The following is a 20586-nucleotide window of genomic DNA, read 5'->3' as shown; positions in this document are numbered from 1 at the left end:
ATTGGCACCTTTTTATGAAGCAGTTAACCTGACAGCCAGCCAACACTTCTGTCCTTTTCTCATTTCATGCGTTTCCCCGCCTTTTTCCCTCTCCCTCTTCTTGCTCTGTTACACTTCAGAGTTAGAGACTGAGTAGAAAAACAAAAAGCTCCTCCCTAAAGTTTTTTACGTTTTTTCTGTGGTGAAAGGTGTTTTCTCCGTTAAGCTTGTCTACAAAACAAATAGCCTGAGATCTTCTTTCAGAGGCCTTTCAACTCTAGGTGTTTGGCCATTTGTCTGATAAAAATTACACAGATTTTGCATTGACATACTAAATGAGATGAGGAAAAAATGGAAGTCTTGGAAGTTGTGAGCGTAGATTGGGGTTAGCGAAGGGTTATACAATTCATCCACTCCTTCAAGTCTGTATTTCTAACATATATTTTTTCCATTTCTGTTGAGAGATGCTTGTCCTAAGGGCTAGATTAAATTACACTGCGACCGACAGGGCTCCCATGGAACACATCCATTCTGCTGGTGCACGCCATATTGGTTTAGAGGCCCGCGGCTTCATTGGCTATTGAATGATTCTAGCGTATAGCCTCTCTGGCTACTGTTACGGATATTAAAGTCATCTACCATGAAGTGGTCTGACATGTGATTTCCCACTGCCAATGTGTCCGGCCTGGATGTCCATAAGTAGCATGGGAGATGCTGCTGATGGATTGGACCGTTTCTTTAGTGGACAGAATGTGGAAGTCAAGGAGGAAGATTGAGAGGGAGGTAGTTGCATTACTTACACCTGCCAATTTATCTGCAACATCTGTTTCCATCACTACCATAATCATCATCATCATCATCATCATCTTCATCATCGGGAAGTCTTCCTCATGCCCCAGAAGTAGAAACATAAAAAACCTTCCAGCTTGCATCGGGTTACATCATTTTAATTATCCTTTAATCTTACAAATGTAATAAATACAACGTTCTGATTCAGCTACGAGTAAACATGTTGCAAAGTTCGGTCAAAACACGGAATTAGTTAAGTGAGTATACAGGCTTTTAAAAGTATTCATACCACTCTCAATTTGAATTGAAATGAAAACATGTTAAGTTTAATACTTTTTAGGACCTACAACGTAGGGGAATCAAATGTATTTGATGGCTTGCTTGCTTTTGTGCACAACCTGAATTGACCCATGTTTGTTACCCAGGTATCATTAAATATTCATCTTATCAGCTTCCACTGGGCATAGAAATGTTCAAGTACCCAAGGCTAAATGTCTAAATAATGAATCTCCAACAGCAATTAGTGGGTGATTACTTTCATTATTGAATGTTTATGAAACACATTACTTTCTATTGACACAAGGTCTCTTATAAGTTACATTTCAAAATACATCACACCACAAACAGAGCCTATGACTAGCTTCAACAAAGACTTTCTCTTTAAAACGTATGATGTTAAGTGCAGCTCAGCACAACACACAGTGGTCAGTATTTGCCCTTGAAGCCCGTTTGCCTACATTGTGTGAATGCAAAGTGTAGCGTAGCTAACAGGGGAAAATGTTATGCATCATTACCCGCTGAAAGTGGCTATACTTTACACCTGCACTAAACAGAAATGTCAATGTGTCCCGAGGCAGAGGCCACTATCCATGAGCACATAAGGCAGAGGTTAGCAATAGTTAACTTCCAACGGCCCCATCCACTTGAGACATAACAGTATATCATCTAGGGAAATACATTAAATGCATTTTCTCTCTGGTTTCATAGCACTGCAGTGGAAGGATAGTCCTAATGAAGAAAGAATAGTTATTCATAATCAATATTACACTGATTCCACTCAAGTATCCATTCAGATTAACCATGTTTACTACACACAGCATATATATGTATATATATATATATATAAACTGTATACTTACTGAACAGGGCTCATACACAGAGTCATAAAATTAATCTTTTCCTCATTTCGAATAACTTTCTGTAGCCAAATGACCTGAGGGAATGGGGGATGAAAAATCCGCCCTCAGTGACATGATTGATTAGCGTTCTTGTTTGTAGATGAAAATTAAGCTGTCAAATCATATTCCTGCAGTGAAAATTCCCGTTAATGGTGTTTTCGCCCTATGAGTTTGATGCGGGTCGAGGGTTGATTTGTTGTATCTCTGATAAGATTATAGAGAGGAGACAGGGTTCTGCTGTCATCTGCTTCAACAACAGAAACAGCTTAATCAACGGCAGCAGGACGGAGGGAATTTACTCGAATGGAGGTCATAATTCTTCATTTCTGTTAGTGTCAGCCTTTCCTCTCTGGCAGGTAATTGAAGACAAGCTGGAGTCAGTCAGGAGCCTGATCTTTGTGGAGACAACACTCAGCTGTGTTTTTTTTCTGCTATCCAAAACAACACATGACAGAGAGCAAAATACCTATCATAGAAATATATTAAACATGTCAAATGTACCAGACTTAGGAAGATACAGAGGGTAATGTAATGATGGCCACTATGCAACAATTGAGCAAAATACAGTATTACTGTAGAAATGTGTTACAGCCTCTGTGACTGACACAAGGGATAAGCAGACAGTAACAGCACTTCTTGGGTCAGAGATCACAGTGCATTCATGGTTTAAGTGAACCCATCTCGCAGAATGCTGATGCACGCACGTTAGTCTAATATGGACACAATCCACAATCTCCTATTTGAGTGATTTTAATCTGAAAAGGGCAGCAATCCAATATCAGTTGCAGCACACTGCAAGAGATGAGTGAGCCGAGTTATGGTGTTTTAGGCGTGTAAGATGGGTGGCAGATAGGAAAGCACTTGATGCGATCATGCAGTGGCAGATTGTAGGCAGAACAGATGTCGTTTTCTTGTGGTTTGACTCATTCGCTTTCAAGGACTGGTGATGCTTCTCTTCGAAAGCACCATAAAAAATTGTTTGCGTCTTAAATGTGGATCCATTTATTTATAAAGATATTTATTTGGATGTAAAATAAGGATATTTTAGAACCCTTTAGAGAGCTTAGGGGAGCCTGTGGCTGATATCAAATGAACATTTGTTTAATGGTAAAACACAAAATCCAGAGGTGGGCGATGATTCTATCCGTGTTAAATTACAAAGAGAAAAATATTTGGTGAGGCTTCAATCACTCTGTAGATGCCCATAGGCCAATATGCAAAATGCAACATAAGACTAGAGTTGATCATAAATACCAGGCAAGAAAAACCTTCTTATATCCAAAAGGCTTTTTCAAAAAACCTCACTTCAACTTTACTGGACTGCTACTTGCACACAGAGAGCTCAAACCGATTCTCTGTGACATAGCTGTCATCTGATAGTTCGTAAATCCTGTGAAACGCCTTTCTCCTTCAAAAGTAGAAAGGAGTACAGATCGTGTAGCAGGCGGTAGCAGGAGCAGGAAAAGCTTTAATGGATAAATGAAATAAAGGCAGGGGACGGTGTATTCACTCTGTGTTTTGTTGTAGAGCTATGGGAGGTCTGCTAATAATGACAAAGGGCCGGTGCTGTTCCATTTGGTGGTACAGGGAGGGAGCATGTATATGGACACCATCATAACTCAGCCCTCTCATACATTCACATAAAAAATCAACCCTGTCACCAGGATTCAGAAATGATCTGACAAAACGGAGTAATGTGACAAAAAGCTACACACACATACTTGCATGGATACACATGCACTGATGGACAATATGCATACACACGCATGAACAGACATACAAAAAGCCACGCAGATGCACCCAGTCTGGAATGCATTATTATAATCCTGATAGATGGATAGACATTCCACCAACTCAGCCTCCCCTGGTTACAACATCATTTCTTGTCCCCCCTTTCATCGCATCTCTCTCCTTTAATTCTACGATGGTATTACAAAACTATTTCTCCCTGTGTGTCTTTTGCACCAGATTTTTGCACTTCCTTTCAAGGACATATGCATGCTAGACATGTAAAGGAGGGTGACAAAAGAAAGGGAGAACCCTGCATGTCCGTCACGCAGGTGCTTCCATAAATGTCGCAATGGGGTCAATGCGTGGCACGTTGGAGTATACATATTTTGTGATTTACATGAAAAGATTTAACCCAAGTAAACCTCAGCACTGCCCTTTAGAACCATAATTAAAACAAAAAAGTATGACATATTATTTGGAAGAACGCTAGGTTTTTTCATCCTTCAAGTTGTAATCACAAGACTTGTGAAACCAAGTTACAGTGTGTTAAAGCTTTTCTGGCTTATAGTGGCCTTACTATGACACTTTATTTTGACAAGTCTTAAATGTGTCATCAATCTGAATATGAACATTCAACACACATTAAAACATTTTAAGGCAGCTGGGTCTACTGGCTCCAATAACATACAAATACATAGTTTACGGTCTGGTTATTACATGCTCATTGGTGTTTCAAGAGTTCCTTTTTAAAATAAAGTGAAAACAGTCAACCAGCCAGATAAATCATTTGCCAGAGTTGGCTAATAATAGTCTATGAGCTAAGTCATGTTGCACTTGTTGACAGCTCAGTGAAAGCAAGGAAGGAGACAAAAGTCTCTAATCAAGTTACTTTGAGTTTGAACGCCAATAAAGTAGTCATCACTTTGTCTGCTGAGAAACAGAAACTGAAAGGCTGTTAGAAAGCCAAGGCATCAGATGAGAAGTAGGGCAGGCGAGGGCACATGGTTCCTCTCAGCCTAATGTTGTTCATGCTTCTAACAGCCGTCTTCAGGAACTCATTATGGTTCCCTTTATCAAAGCCAAGGACATTTTATCCTTAGCCATTAAACCATTAACACGTACACTGAAATATTAACCCAGTCCATTGGTCGTCATGTTGAATTGGTTATTCCCCATTTATTCATTCTTCCCCGAATACACACATTTGTGCTAATACACACACACAGTTTTTTTTTCTCCTTTAATCAGTGGATGTATAATCTGCTATAATAATAATATTATGATTCTATGGGACACACTGAGTGCAGTAATGAAACCATATTATATACAGGTATTAATTATTGTGTGGCTGCTTTAAAAAGCCAAACCCCCTTTAGATTAAAAAAGCACATTATTGTTGGGTGTGAAGACATGAATGAGCTGATTCAAAGGTTAACTGACTCTAGTTGCTTTGCATTTTCAAGTGATTTGTTAGATTATTATTTTATCTTTAACAAAATAATGACACTTGATGTAGAATTAAATAATAGCAGATGCAAATGATTTTGTCCCCACACTCTGCGAGGAAAGTAGTGCATTGTTTAATTAGGCCTTATCGATTTCAACTCACTTTTCCATCTCGACTCATTGCTCTTTCCCCATGTTTCTCTCACTCTTTTCCTCATTGCTTGTAACCTCTTCACCTCGGAGTAAGCGGCATGAGAAATGACTTTGGTTCCTTTTTGGCGGAGGTTGTAAGATGCAAGGAAAGAGCAAAAGGCCAGATATCACCGGGGGGGACAGTTTATGTTCCCTCGGCTGTATGAATCTAAGTCCTCCTCTTTCACTGCTCCTCCCAGCTTCCTCCTTCCCTCCTATTGTGTGTTCGCTGTGGTAGCATCTGGTTAATGAGCCTCTTCAGTGGATAGTCTCCTCCATCTTCTTACACGCGCACATTTTGTGTGGGCATACAACCACACATACAGTTTGTATTCTTTCCCTCGTTCCACGATGTCTTGGTAAGAATGTGTGCTAACTGGTTGAATGTGGAAAGGACTTTTTGTGAAGGACATTCAGTCATTTCGAGTACGTCTGAAAAGAATTTAAATTCACATGAACTGCACTGTATGTGTGTGCGATTGTAGGCATTAAAGAAATTACTTTGGACAGTGTAGAAGTTAATATTACCTATTGAAGGGGTCATACACATATTTTCTCTCTATTTCTCTGTCTAAAACTCCCACTATTCTCTTATATTCAAGGTTTTTTCTGGGTGTTTTTTATTTAACATTGTCCTTGTTGACTGATTCCACAACCTGAGAGCGAAGGAGACTCTAATGAATCCCGGCAGTGATTTCTGTACACAGAATGGAAGAGATGTGTTCTGGCTGCAAACTGTCTAATTAAATGGTTGGAGACGAGGGTAGATGGCACAAATGTTCTGAAAAGGAGCTTTGCATGTGTTTATGTTTTGTCAATGTGTGTCCGCTCTCTTGGACACCGGTTTAAGTAAACTCAGACTCCTGGACCTAAAATCCACATGAGTAATCTCAGTGAATCAAAGACAAGGCCAGCGGCTTTTTTTTCAGAGAGCTGGCAGAATTAGCTCGCTAGGAATGCTCAGCGCTGGACACAACTTTGCAGGGCATTCTGTTTAACCCGCCCCATCCTAACAAATAAGCAGGGATCAAAGGATTAGAGCACCATTATTAAAACCAGCTGGAGGCCTGTTGCCGACTAGAAGCATGCTAACATGATGCTAATAATTTGGCATTTTCACATCATGGGATACATGACTTTAGAGAGCTGGGGTTCTTCGCTGAGAAATACTTTTATATCAAAAGTTAAGCGTTGGTTGTCACAGTATGTTATCAGATTTGTGGAGATTTGGCGTCTCAATGGATTGATTCTTAAACATAGTTGTCAAAAGAAGGAACTTTAAACTTTTACTCTACAAATGATTGTAAACCACTCACACAATGCTTACTAGTCTGCAATATTGCATTGAGCATTCTGGTTGTGGTGATTCCATCAAATGAGCACATCTTGGTTAACTGATTGAATGTAAAAGTCTAGCAAAAAAAGCTTTTACTTGTAGTTTCGCAGTGTTCTTTTACAGCCGAGCCATTGCACCTCCTAAATGATGGTTCAGAATTCAATATCCTGCCATGATATCATCTACTGCATTTAGCCAGCGTAAACTTTGCTTTAGATTCCCATCCCGACAGACACATGTTTTATGTCCTCATGTCTGGAATGTGCTGTTGAATCTTTCATTGAAAGGCAACGGAAATGTGTTTTCCAGATAACATTACAGTTGCAATAAAACTTGGCTTGGGCTGTGATTGAAACAATACTGTGCCTAAGCCGCACTGAGCCCACCTGTTTGTTCTGCCGTAATTGGATTCTGCTTCATTCCATTTGCCTTAATGCTGATGCATAATGCAGTGTACTGAGGGGACCAGCCATTACTAGCCAGGGGACATGGCTTGGAGGAGTAACCCGACCTCGCCCCCCCCCGCCTTCCTCCCCCTCCGGTCTCTGGGACATCTTTTCAGGGCCTCTGTCCTTCAAAGCAGCCACTTGCTCAGGCTGGATGGATTGATGGTTGAGGCTGCTTGCCTGATGGGAACCAGAATAGTAGGTGTTGATGTTACAGCCTGCAAGAACAATAAGCTGGCCCTCAGCAGCATGTTAATCCAAAATAAACAGGCGCTGTCGCGGACAGTTTGGTCCCGGGTGCAGGGATCCTCATCAAACACACCAGTATGAAGAGCTGTTAGCAAGAAAGGAATGTAGAGCCAAACCTTAATCTTTCCTTTGTAGTCTAAAATGTACAGCAACGCACATCAGTTATCTGCAGCATGCCAACACAATGGCAACATCCAAGTTCAGTTGAATTGATTTAGTTGATTTTTCACCAAGGAGTTTAAGCCTTATACTTTTCCTGCAAATGATCAAGGAATGAATTCCAGTGTAAATATGAATTTACAATTGGTGAAAGGTAGTTTTATAACACAATCTTGATATTTGTTCACTCGCACATTTTGTTCATTGTTCTCTGTGTGTAGGAGGTGGATAGCGTGATATAGCCACATCTCTAAACATCACAACAGCTTCACCCACTGTCATCATGACAGAGACTCCCATATGCTTCTTGCCATTTTTATCGGGGCCATACTTCTGTAATGATCAGCTGCGTTTGCTAAGTGGCTGGTGTCGATGGCTGCGACTCAGCTCTGCGACTCAGCTCTGCCTGCCACAATGATGAAGATAAGACATCTGGAGATGTATGTCTATGTGTGTGCTTGCCCATTGTGTGCACACATTAAATATGGGTGAATTAAGTTGTGGTGGAAGGAGAAGTGGAGCAATAAGAAGAGTGACATAAATTGTGTGGGTACTGGTGTGTATACATGACTGAGTGGGTGAGCGGCTGTGGTCAAGGTTCATTAGTGTGTCATCGGCTGCCTCCACACCGAAATAATAAGGCCCCCTTTCTCTACTGCCTTCACTTTCTTCCCTCTCTGCATCTGCTGAATATGAACTGAGCTGTGAAAAAGGGCGTCTGATCTTGAGTCACCTAGCTTACACACTGACACATAACTAAGAAATAGCCGATGAAGCGACAACATTAAAATGTAACGGCGAGGTTGTGAGGGATAGAGAGAGAGCTTGATGAGCTGTAAAGAAGGTTCCGCACAGAGGAAGTTATTGAAAGAGTACGCAAAATGCATTTAATTAAAAACTGGCATCTTGATCTCAGGTTAAATCGGGTGTACAGACCATGCAAGAAAGGATTTGATTTCCATCTTTTCTTACCCTTTTCCAAAGTTATTAGTCAATAATTATCTTAATGAACATAAGGCTTCAGAGACGGCCTTAACATAAAATATATGCTGGAACATTGATTGCAGCAATGTCTACAAACATGTTTGAATGTAAAACATTCTGCAGACAGAGAGAAAGAGATCAGAGTATTGTACATAAATACTGTTATTTAAGAGGACGTTGAACAACACACAGGTAGACATTCAAATCTGCATCTTGTATGCATGGGCATATGTATGTGCACGCATTGGTAGCTGTGTGCTGTAAAATATGATGAAGCCGAGTCAGTTGAGCTTTGATGAATGGATATGGCCACGCTGACAGACGAGAAGAGAGGGTGACACAGCTGGGAGAGAGGGGAAGGAAAGGAGGGGTAAGGTAAAGGTTCACTAGAGAGGAGTTGACAGATCCCAAATGGTAGCCTTTGGAAATGCTTGGCTTCATTGCATCAGCTGTGGAATGATCCACAGAAGACATAAAATGATGCCCGAAAGACATATAAGTGGACACTTCACCATTTCTCTGGAGATGAGGGGATAATGGAAATGAAAACTAGTTACCAATAAATAGCGTTAATATATCCCAATAATGGGACATATGGTGCATTAGGTCCTGACATGAGACAACAGCATACATTTTTTAAATACTGTACTTCCTGCTGTCATGACGGATGCACACATTGCACAGCCCCCATGCTCTAGCTGACATGTGTTTGACCCCTATTCTGTCTACAGGAGACAGCACCTGGTGCCTCAACACAACACCATTAGTGGTCAAATACACACACAAACATACACACAAGAACACACACAAAACTCTCTTGCACACGCTCTCCGCATGAGATATTTTTAGAAGATGTGATACAACCACTATGGTAGCTAACACTCAGAGATTCACACCCGATGGGCTTGACAGGAAGGGATCCATTTCCTGACAGCAACCACAAACCATCCGCGCATGCAGGACATATACTGTATCCTCGGTGTGTGAACTTTGTGTCGCTAGAAGAGCTTTGAGGTTGTTATTGATGGAAAAATACATATAGTAAACATGCGACGTGTTGGCACAACATGATATCTTTCGAACATTGTTTAAAGGATGCAAATGTACTTGATCCTTTTTAAGATGCTGCCAGTTGTTCTAAAACGCTTCAATTAAACTGTGGACGCAGCACTCAGGTTTCCCAAGAGACATTTGCCTAACACATCTGCAAATACTTTCTGGCTATAATTGTACAAGAACCATGACTAACCCTACAAAATCCTTTTAAGAGTCAACATTAAGCATCCATTTTTTTTTTTTCTGAATAGATTACCTCAGTCTACAGGGAAGAAAGTAGTCCTTATTAAACATCTATTCATGCAGAGCTTTTTCTAAAGGGGAAAACACAGTCAGAAATATGTAAAGTACACATGTGATGCTACATTTAGTCTTTTATTAACATCCTCTTTATATTTGTCTCTTGTTTTGTTTTTCAGCCTCCACCATTGCTGAGAACGGGAGGAAAACATGCCTGAAGCTCAAAGTTTTCGTCCGACCATCAAGTACGTTTTTGCATCCAACACAAGGCTTTGTAATCGAGCTGGTTGAAGTACACATTTGGATTGAAAATCAAAACAGTTTATGTCTACTTCTCTGGTTACCTCACTTCCTCCTCAATCACCTTGTGCTCACTGTCCAACATATCCCTTTCATTTATCACAAAAACTTCCCCACCAAGAAAAAGTTTTCTTTAACATGAAAAGGTTGATATATAATCACATTAAATGAAATCCAGGTCACTTCATACCTCATCTGAATGTTGCCATGAGCTTTGTTGCTTGGGATGTTTAATTTCAGTGCTGAGTGGGGGGGGGCTTCAAATGTCACTAACCTATTTGGCATAAACCTCTAATGATCTCTCATTCTCCCTATTTTCTGTTATAGCCAGCTGTGTGAAAACTATAGGCGTACATGACCGCGTTTTTGACGTAAACGACAAACTAGACAATACATTAGAACCACGAGGTTAGTATGGCTTCCTGCTTTTTTGATTCTCTTCAGTATGACCTCCATACATCTGTACATGTGTCTCCTGCTCTGTGTTCTGTTCTGCCGTTTCCTGGAAGCTGAGGTGTCCTTCCACTTCTTGCCTGATGCTTCTCCAGATGTTGTGCCTTGTTACTATTGCTTGTATATTGTATTGATGGACTATGATGCATGGTGATATATATTTTGAAATACACTGACTAGTGTTTATAATGAATTTCAAACATATTGCTTTCATGAATGTGTTACTTTAAATGTGAGGTTTTTTCATAGAAGTGCATGTCTCACATTTTTACACTGTTTTCAAACCTTTTCACTAACCCTAAATGTCATTTCCAACTGCATGTTGTACTCCATAACATAACTTGTGTTTTTCTTCTGACCCAATACATAAGTAATGTAGGTGCTTTAAACAATCTGACCGGTGTAAACAAATAATAATTTAATGATATGTTCATACACATATATTTATGAAACATCCAAAGCATTGCCATTTTTTATTTTCTGTTTCGCTCCTCACTGAGTTGCTGTTTGCTCTGTAGCACAGCATTGATTATTTTCAGTGCTCAGAACGCTGAGGGGTTTTATGTCTTCTTCATACATGAGTCTAGCCCAGTCACTGAACTGAAACACATCACCCACATGCTGACGTCTCATTCCCAGCAGGACCTCACCCAAAGATCAGAAAAAGCCCCGCTGGGAATATATAACAGCCTGTCCAACATATGACATTTAAAAAAAGACTGTTTATGAATATGAAATCATTATTTTAAAGTATTCCAATCTGAAATTGGAGGTTTACTATGACGTTCAAAGTGTATAAATGGGACACACACATCCACAAGGCCAGATCCTAGGACATTGATGACGCCCATCTTCCTCTCGTCCTGCCTGATGTTCTATCTACCTGCTTCTTTCAGGGCTGCCTCACGCCTTGCATGCTTCTTTTGGCTCATTCCTCTAAAACGCTCTCTAAAGAAGGGAATTTAAAGCATTCAACCATCATATACTGTTGCCATGTCCCTCCACACTGAACAAACAACAAACACACACACATTTATATAATGATGTAACTGCCCGGGTCCTCTTTCCTGTCTATCTATCCTTTGCTGTGCATGGTTCAGCTGCTCCCCATGGTGCAGAGGGCACACACTGATGCCAAGCAGACACGAGGCACCTCACCTGGGAATTTAATTCAAAATGATTTGAAGCATGAAATAGCAACCCAAGTTCATAAGGCAACTCAGACTTCATTGCAACAACTTCATAAAGTTTAATAAACATGAGCCCAAACATCTCCCACATAATGCACGAAGTCTCCACAATTGGTATTCATTTTCAAATATAGCTCACAGCTTTGTATGGCACACTTAAAACATATGGAAGTTCATTAATTGTATATTGTTGTCTTTTGTCTGTGATGCAATGAAGCAACATTGTTCAATGAATAACAACCGCCTTGGTCCTTTTTCCTGTTCTTTAGACGATACCAGCCATGAACCGGCTGAGCCTTCCAAAAGTGACGAAACGAATGCTGCAACGCACCTGCAGAAAACAAGTCCAGTCCTGGCTTTGTTGCTGGTCGGCCTATCAGCACTCTTCACTTTATAGCGCTCCCCTCTGTCCCCGGAGGGCATTTACACCTAGCGTGGCCTGAATCTGCCCGAGGCTGCAGGGAAGGGGCGGGATTTGGGTGGAGTGTGTTTGCTTGATTGGGCATCAGAGCAGGCTTCTCAAAGAACCCTCTATTTTTTTTCAGAAATATATTTAAGTGGTCTTTCTCCGTCTGTGAGTGAACAAAAGTTGATTTTGGAAGTGGGAGAGACAGTTCCCCTCTCAAACCTTCAACTGAGATGCCAAATCCCTTTTTTGACACTTAGTGATTCTTATTTTCCAGTGACTTTTGACATCCCTTTACATCATGTTTATGTCATTGCAGCACTGATGTTTAGCCACACACACATAAACAGCACATACACAGAAACATGTTTCGAGAGTCAAATACAAACTACACAACTACACTAACAATCAATAGAAGTAGGGTTTTTTACACTTGTAAACAGTAGCAGCAGTACACAGTAGGAATGTAGAGCATCTAGGTTTTAGAAAGAACTGTACATACACAAAATAAATTGTCCCGAGACCTCTGAAAAGCCTTTCAGAAAATAGTTTTGAATAAGTTCTTTGGGTTCATATGAAGCCGATTTTGGCTCCTCCATTTTACAATGAAGTAAAGTTCAAAGCTGAAAGATGAAGATGTTGGAAAAAAGGAGCAATGCTTTTAAGCCAAGGTCAGATTTGAAACCACAGCACTGAGAGATACATACATGGCATGCACCTGAGCCCGCCAATCTTCAGACTGTCTCGGATTGAAGTTGAGCCCAATTTTCTTAGGAATACAAAGTGTGTGTGTAAAGGTGGATAAGCTGCTTAGAGCAAGTGAGTGTAAAATCTTTTGAAACACGAGGCATTCTTTCCTCATCCCTCTTTGTGTAGAGTTTGCCAGTCCGCTCAATAAAACACCTCTGGTTCACCACAACTCACAAAACAGCTAAATTGAAACTTTCTCACCAGACACTTTGTAGACTGCTATCAAGCTCGAGGATCAATATCTTTTGAAAGTTGATCACACAATTTCACGGCCACAGTCACAGTCATTGAATGCAATGTTTACTGAGCAGGACTGCAATTGTTCTCTCCGTTCCATTTGAGTATTAATCAATATTAACACTCCCATAAACATTTGCATTTACACCTTTTTTTATCGGATATTGATTGTTTAAGTGATTGTTTAAAAAATGATTCACAGCTAAATTGGAGACTTTCAAACTATTAAATTATTTTTGCCAATGGTGTCTTCAAACATTATATTCAGTGGAGACACTGTACACTTTTTAATGTATTTTTGTACTGTCTGACAGCCCCCTCAATTAGAAAAACAGATGTCATGGGAAACATTTTGAAAATACATTTAAATTCACAGTACCATAGCTTTTTCACTGTCACTTAAACCACAGCTTTGACTCGTTCTTATTAAATGTTAGTTAGTTCACATTTAGTTTATTGCAGTTTTTAGAACAGCTTTTACAGGCCTGATGCATAGCTCATTAGTTGAAAACACGTAGCGTTAATAGAAAAACTTTCCATTTAATTCAAAGCAATGCCAGCTCTTTTTTTAGACGGGCCAGGTTTATGTTAGCACTTACATAAAAAAAAAATGTCTGTGTAGTAATGACATTCAGCATCCTTCAGCTCCCACAGATACACATGGTATGCAAGCATCATGAAAGCTATCGTCTTTTCTTTTAAAGGAATGGACCGTGTTTCTTTGTTTTCAAGAAATGTGGGGGGATAGAGAAACTAATTCCTTTCTTTTGGAGACAAGTTTTAGTTTGAGAATAGGGCACCAATTGGTTAACACTAGAACCGCCAATCGGGTCAATTTGACCCAGAGCTGTTTTTTATTGTATGTAACTTTTTTTCAATAAAATATTAAAGTCTCCCAGTCCGTGACTTTTCCTGAAAGTGTGTTATGTAGCACCCTATGTTGTTAAAAATTGTCAATGTGAAGTCAGATTGAAGAAATCGCCCAAATTGCCATTTATACCTATTTCCGCCCAGCGGGTCATATTGACCCCACCCCTTTTCATATAAACATGACGTGTTGCTATAGCAACGCCTTTTGTCTACTGCGGTTCCTTATAGATTGAGAGATAGATTGAGAGAGAGAGATAGATGGATAGATATATTGATAGATAGTTATAGATAGAGAGAGAGATAGAGACAGTCTGTAGTGAAGGAGTGCGCTCCCGCTCACGGGAGACTGCTCGCGCTGCGCTCCGCAGCAAACAGCTGTGGGGCGAGTTGAAAGTACGTTATGCTGGCCGGGGTGTCTAAATAATGCTTCCGGGCCAGCGGTCCATTTTAATGTCGAGCCCTGTGACATATGAAAAGCTGAGAGTCCACAGATTCTATTGGTATACGTTTCATCCCTGTGCGATCAAAACTCACTGTTCAATAAAAGAACATTTTACCTTGAAAATCAATGCATTCTAATGGCGGGTCAATTTGACCCAGGTGGCGGTTTTAGGTATACAAAAACCTCTGGCGGTTCTAGTGTTAAGAAAGATAGATAGAGAGAAACAGAGCAAGAAAAGGAGCATGTCCACCTTCAGCTCCTAATGTTACAGGTTTAAGTGACTCTTTAATGAGGTTCAAAATGACAGGCATGTGGACCCCATGTTGTGGCAAGGGGAGTTATTCCTGGTATTAAAAATAGATGGTGGAAGGCTTGGGGGGTCTCAGGAGGGGGGTGTAGATTTCCATCGTGGGGGGTTTGAAAGCACCAATGACCTTGCAGTTGAGAGAATTGGTTAGTTAAGGAAACAGAGAGACAAACACACAGGGAGTCAGAAAGACATGGGAGAGAGCCGAAGGCGGTGTGACTACAGTGCCTAAAAAAACACGACAAGACAAAACAACTTAAATTCCATGCAACACTACTGAAAAAACACCTGACTCAATGACAAACTTATTGTTTAGTATCACGCTATCTCAGAAGGCATGCACCGTTATGTTTTTGCTTTATTTTCCATTTTTGTAGCGGCCTTTTTTCATTTATTTTTCCCGAAAGACTGCCTTTGCCTTTTACCATTTGTTTTTACGCTATGGTAACAATGCTATTACAGCAGAATAGCAGCTCAGCTATGGGGAGTAATAGGAGACGAGGCCATCTAATGAGGTACTAATTTTCAGGAGAACACCACAGGGAATGAGCACCGCATAAGATACAAAATGGACGCTTGTCAGCAGATTAACACTAGACTTTTATCAGAAACCAGCTTCAATTGTACTCTCTTATAGTTACCGATACTACTATTTGTCATTATTGCTATTATTACCATGGTTTATTCTGTACACACCTTAACATGGGAAATGAGGATCAACTTATAAACTGGATACTGTGTATCCTGAGGTAGTCAACCATAAAACAAGTAGTGTTAGGTTAGTATCTGTTTTGTACCTTTCTGGAGGACAAAAAAATTAGATCATTGTTAAACTGTATAATTATTATTATTGTTATGATGATGATTATGACTATTATTATTAGGAAAACTTGATGTAAATAGTGTTTGATATTAAAGTATTAATTTGGTTCTTATGTCTTTTCTAAAAAATGAATACGGTATTATCTCTGGGTTTTGCGGAGTGTATACTGTACTCAAACAATGCATTGTGTGCTTTGACCCTCAATGCCTAATGAAACTTTGAGCTAATATGAAGTGGAAACCTGTGGGAGCTGTACACCATGTACAAAAGGTTGGCTCACCTGTTACATGTTTCAAACCAGTCACCAACCTTCACATCTCTTCATAAGGATCCTGCCTTGGAAAGACACACTTTGGACTTAACGGACGGCTTATTTGTACTTTTTTGCCTTCAGTGTTTGAAAGCATGTTAGTCAGCTTAAAGATCTGCCAGGAGTGGACGGTCTGCTTTTTATTGGAAGGATCTCACCAGTTTCATTATGTGGCATGCGCATGAACTTGATGACATAAAAAAAAAATATATCAAAAAAGTTTTTTAAAGAAAGTATTATTTTGCTCTTGTTTTCCTTTTTCTTTAAGACGTGTTAGATTTTTGGATCACTTTCATGTTGTGTGTTTTTGCATCCCCATTTGAGTGATGTCATTTAAACTGTAGTGACAGATGACAAATGTACATAACACAAACCATTGTTGTGAAGTTACAGTAGGGGACAGTCATTTTGTAGTTCAAAAGCAAGTTTTTCATTTATCCTAAAGCTGACTCTCTCCATACCCATCTATTGAATTCATCCTATGTAGTTGCAGTCTGTCTCTCCTGACTATTCATCTTCTTTCTGCTCTCCCAAGAGGAGGCGTTCTGGGAGTGTATACGTGTGGACGTTTTTCAGTGTGAAAAAAACGTGTGAGACATTTGAGTTTGTGTGTGTGCGTGTCTCATTTGCTGTTGCCGCAGTGAATGGGAAGCGGCAACCCTCTTTGGCAACGAAGAGTGTTTCCCATGCCTTAGCCCTCCAGCCTCTGCCCTGGCAGTCTCGTCTGTGTACAGACGCTTTCTGCCATTGTGCTTTTACACAGGACGGCTGCTGGCGTCCAAGAGACTACAACAGGGCCCTTCACTTTCTCTCCCTTTCTAACAACCCTGAATCACTCCTCCCTACAGTAGACGTTAGTCCTGGGCACAGTTCAAGGATTAGTTCACCCCCTGCACCAAATCCTTAACTGGATTGTTAGCGGGGTAATGCCTATCATCGATCCAGGTTCTGTGCCTGCAGGGCAAAGCCTCTCTTTTCATCAGCTCCCTTTTTGCCAATGAGCTCTTGTTCATTTTGTGAGCCTGTCCTGTCCCATTCTTGTGCTTGTATGAACCCCACCACACCACCTTCTCCTGCTCCCTCACCTTTAAACCTCGCTTCCACTTTGCCATCAGTGGGGAATATTTCCAACCTGCTCTTTTACAGTATATAGACAACAACGAAAAATTTGACAAAAAATTATCTGTATTTGTATATACACGTGTCTGAGCAACTATGAGTAATACAATAAAACAGAAATAAATTGCTTTGATCATTGTGTTACTCTTTTTTGTCTTTTTGAACCTTTAACAGAGAAATGAAATTACAACTGCCATATTTTACTGTGATGGTTGTCCTAGCCCTGTAATCAAAATAACTGTTAAATCTGCCACTGCATATGGCACATGGTGGTCATATGCATTGTGCATTGGTGCCAATGCATATGGCACATGTATACTGCAATACAGATTCCAACTGTAACTAACACAGCAAATAAACATATACCTCTGACTTGGGTATAATCATGTCTAATCATGTACCAAATTGGATGCACCATTACCATAACCATGCACACTCACACACACACTCCCGTTTATACGCATCTCACCCTCCATGCCCCTGCCTAGTTGTTTACTCTGGGGAATCACACCCTCTAAAGACAGACTGAGAGGAACACCATCCATCAGGATCAGAATAAGACCTTAAACCTCCTTTCACTTCACTCGGGCACTAATGAGGACACCTAATAACCTTCTGCTGGACCCCATCAGCGCCATTTAGCTTCACCCTCCATTATCTCTGGTAATTAGACTCAGAGCCAGCCAGCCCTGAGGACCAAAGGGGGGGGGTCGTGATAGGCCAATTGAAGCCATTTTATAAAGATTTCACTTAATAATATACAAACATTGTCCGTCATATGGGAGGTACATATACTGTAGAAGAAGAATTTGATAAATAACATCAAGAACGCTCAGATTCCTGAAGTATATTGTTTGAAAGGTAAAGAGTACATCGTGTTTGTCATACAATCATCAGTATGAAATCCTTTACAATTTCATCCTTCTCATCCAGGGTTTGTACTTTTTTAAGCATATGCAAGAACACACTTCACATGATGAGCCAATTAGTGTCAAGTCGTTCTGCCTGCTGTTATTACCAAAGGAATGATCTGCAGATGCAGGTGTGTGTGTGTCTATGAAGACCAATAAAGACAAATCACTGCGCCTGATCATTAAATTGAAGGTAATGATAGCTTCATGTGAAGATGTGTCCCAGATGTACTATAAAGCTATGAACATAATCAAGGTCTGTGACCACCATTGTGTGAGAAGAGGGCACTGGGATGAGACTGACACCATGTCCCTCATGAGATGGCAACATGGATGTGCACATAACCTGTGCCTGTGGTTCTGTTCCTCTTTCTGCCAGTGCAGCTTTCAGATACAGATGTGCTATTTTAAAACATAACAACGCACCTGAGCCTGTCTTGAAGAGGCCACTTTAGTAAAAGGCTTCTGAAGGCATTATTCTCAAAGTCAGCTGCTTATTGGTTTTATGTGAACAATCAGTTTGATTGACAGCTTTGAATGATGTCTTCAGTTAATCGCTCCAGTGGTGTGAAAAGGTCATAAATCACCCAATTATGTTGCCCCGCTTTATGAATAGATATTTTTGGGGGAATATTTAAAATGCCTCCGAGGCATATCAACTTAGTCAACCCCGTATTTATTGAGAGGGAGTTAGGGGGAGGCTGCTTGTGCCACAAATAACTGATAAGCTGAATACATTTCCAGAGTCTCAGTCACACTGAGGAATGTCACAGTGTTAGAGACTTGGAAGTTAATTCAAGGTCAGGATTTATGGTTTATGACAGCTTTAACATGTTTCCAGAACAAGTTAAGTAAGAAAAATATAAATAACTGTAGAAATAAAAAAATAAAAAAAGATTCTGTGTAGAGAAGATAAATAAAACAGCCATCAACACAGTGTTTTACAGCAGAGTTATCAGCACAAAACATTGATTTCAAACATCTTGTCTATCTAAAAACAGGCACAATGTGTCTTTCCACTCAGCTATGGTAAATCAATACCCATCAAAATAAAATAAGGTATAAGTCATTTGTATCAGTCAGTACCAGGGAGAAAACAGAGTCACAGATCTTTATCTTCAACGATGCATGAATGATTTGCAGAATTTCAAATAATAAACCGTATCAACAAGTGTCTGAGGGTCTCAATACTAGAAAGCAACATCTTGAAATGCTTTTGTAACAAAGATGTTGAGGCAAAGGTCTGCAGTAGGTTTTATTTATGTTTCTACATCAATTATCAGCCTACGATGCCCAAGGCTTCTCTCCGTATGTCTTTTAATATTACAAAGAAGGTTACCCTCAGCTTAGGTGGAGGTCACTGCAACGTGTTTCACGCAGGTCATTTTATTTGACTGATGCCTCTCACATGTTGACCTTCAGGGCTGAGAGATGAGGGTCTGCAGCCACTCCAAAGGAGGATTACGGGAAGATGTGACGCCACTACAAAATATGAACTTCAAGGGAAATGAGACCAAGATTGAAAGAGGTGATACTGGAGGGTCATGACTGAGACTGAGGATCACATGTTTCGGTCTGTAATGTTTTATGGATGAAGTTGATATGTCTGGTATTGTAAACATATTTTTAAACTTGAAAAAATGGGAAAAGGGTCCCAGTGAGATGTGAACTACAGGACAGATTGTTAACAGCGTTTCATGTAGGCGGTCAGATGCTATGAAGCGCTCTGAAAACAGCAGGTTTCACACAGTGTTTCACACAGTGTTTCACACAGTGTTTCACACCCCGGCTGAAGTGTTACAGTAAGTATTCACACTTGGATACAAATGAAGATTTCTTCATTTGAAGTGACAACTAATTTCACAAGGAGAGAAGTAACATAAATTGGCTTATTTGCTTTGAAACAAATTAAGACACAAAAGTAAATTAGATTGTCAACTGTTAAATGGTCGTCAAATGTCTCACTGTCAGTAAGTGTAGATCTTCAAATAACATCTATATAAAAATGTTTGTACACTTACGAAGCTTCAATGGAACATCAGAAGTGCACTAAGCTGCATCAAGTTATTTTACAGAAATGGAATTAAATGAACCCATTTTTCTGCCAATCAGAGTCAGAATAATTTGATGCACATATATCTGCTTTCTCCTTCACAGTCACAAAATAGACAAGTTACATTTGAGGCGTGCTGCAGTGTGATTTGAGCATGACAGTCTGGCAGCTTTGCCAGGGGGGAGCGGGCCTTGGTTCTCCAGATCCGAGCAGCCCGTTGCACTCAGAGTGAGTGTGCCATTGAAATAGAGTATTTCCTGCCAGTGCCCATTGAATGAATGAGGCAAAAGCGATGACAGGGATATTACACAGACATGCCAACACTAGATCATAGAAAGTCTTTGCCCGGGGTCATAAATTAGATTCTAATGATTTTGTCATGCTGTTAAAACAATAACTTTCCAACCCAGTCTCCTTTTCTTGCCTCCATAACCTTTGATTTATGCTTTTAATTCTTTGATGGCAAGAAATAGTCTGACACTTGTGCCATTATAATGTTGATGCGATGAAATATCGTCACAATTCATTTTCTTTTTCTGGTTTAATTAGTTTACTTTAAAATGCCATCCATCATTACTACTGTGGATGAAATGTGGAGAGCACTGAGAGCAGGGAGCCTTGGCCATGAGA

General features: G+C 40.2%; 1 protein-coding gene across 3 annotated transcripts in view; it reads left to right on the top strand.

Moving 5' to 3' along the window:
- Positions 1 to 14019, top strand: part of efna5b (ephrin-A5b) — an 85989-nt gene extending 71970 nt beyond the window's left edge. For 2 of the 3 annotated variants that reach the window (XM_034118071.1, XM_034118070.1), the window contains 3 exons: positions 9965 to 10030; positions 10413 to 10493; positions 11998 to 14019. In XM_034118071.1, the coding sequence (XP_033973962.1) occupies positions 9965 to 10030; positions 10413 to 10493; positions 11998 to 12125 (275 nt within the window). In that variant the 3' untranslated portion in view covers positions 12126 to 14019. The remainder of the gene's footprint in view (positions 1 to 9964; positions 10031 to 10412; positions 10494 to 11997) is intronic. The other variant, XM_034118072.1, reaches the window with a different exon arrangement.
- Positions 14020 to 20586: the final 6567 nt, after the last annotated feature.

Source organism: Trematomus bernacchii, unplaced genomic scaffold, assembly GCF_902827165.1.
Source record: "Trematomus bernacchii unplaced genomic scaffold, fTreBer1.1, whole genome shotgun sequence".
Classification (NCBI taxonomy): domain Eukaryota; kingdom Metazoa; phylum Chordata; class Actinopteri; order Perciformes; family Nototheniidae; genus Trematomus; species Trematomus bernacchii.
Note: the sequence above shows the minus strand (reverse complement) of the source record. Positions and strands in the feature narration are given on the sequence as shown.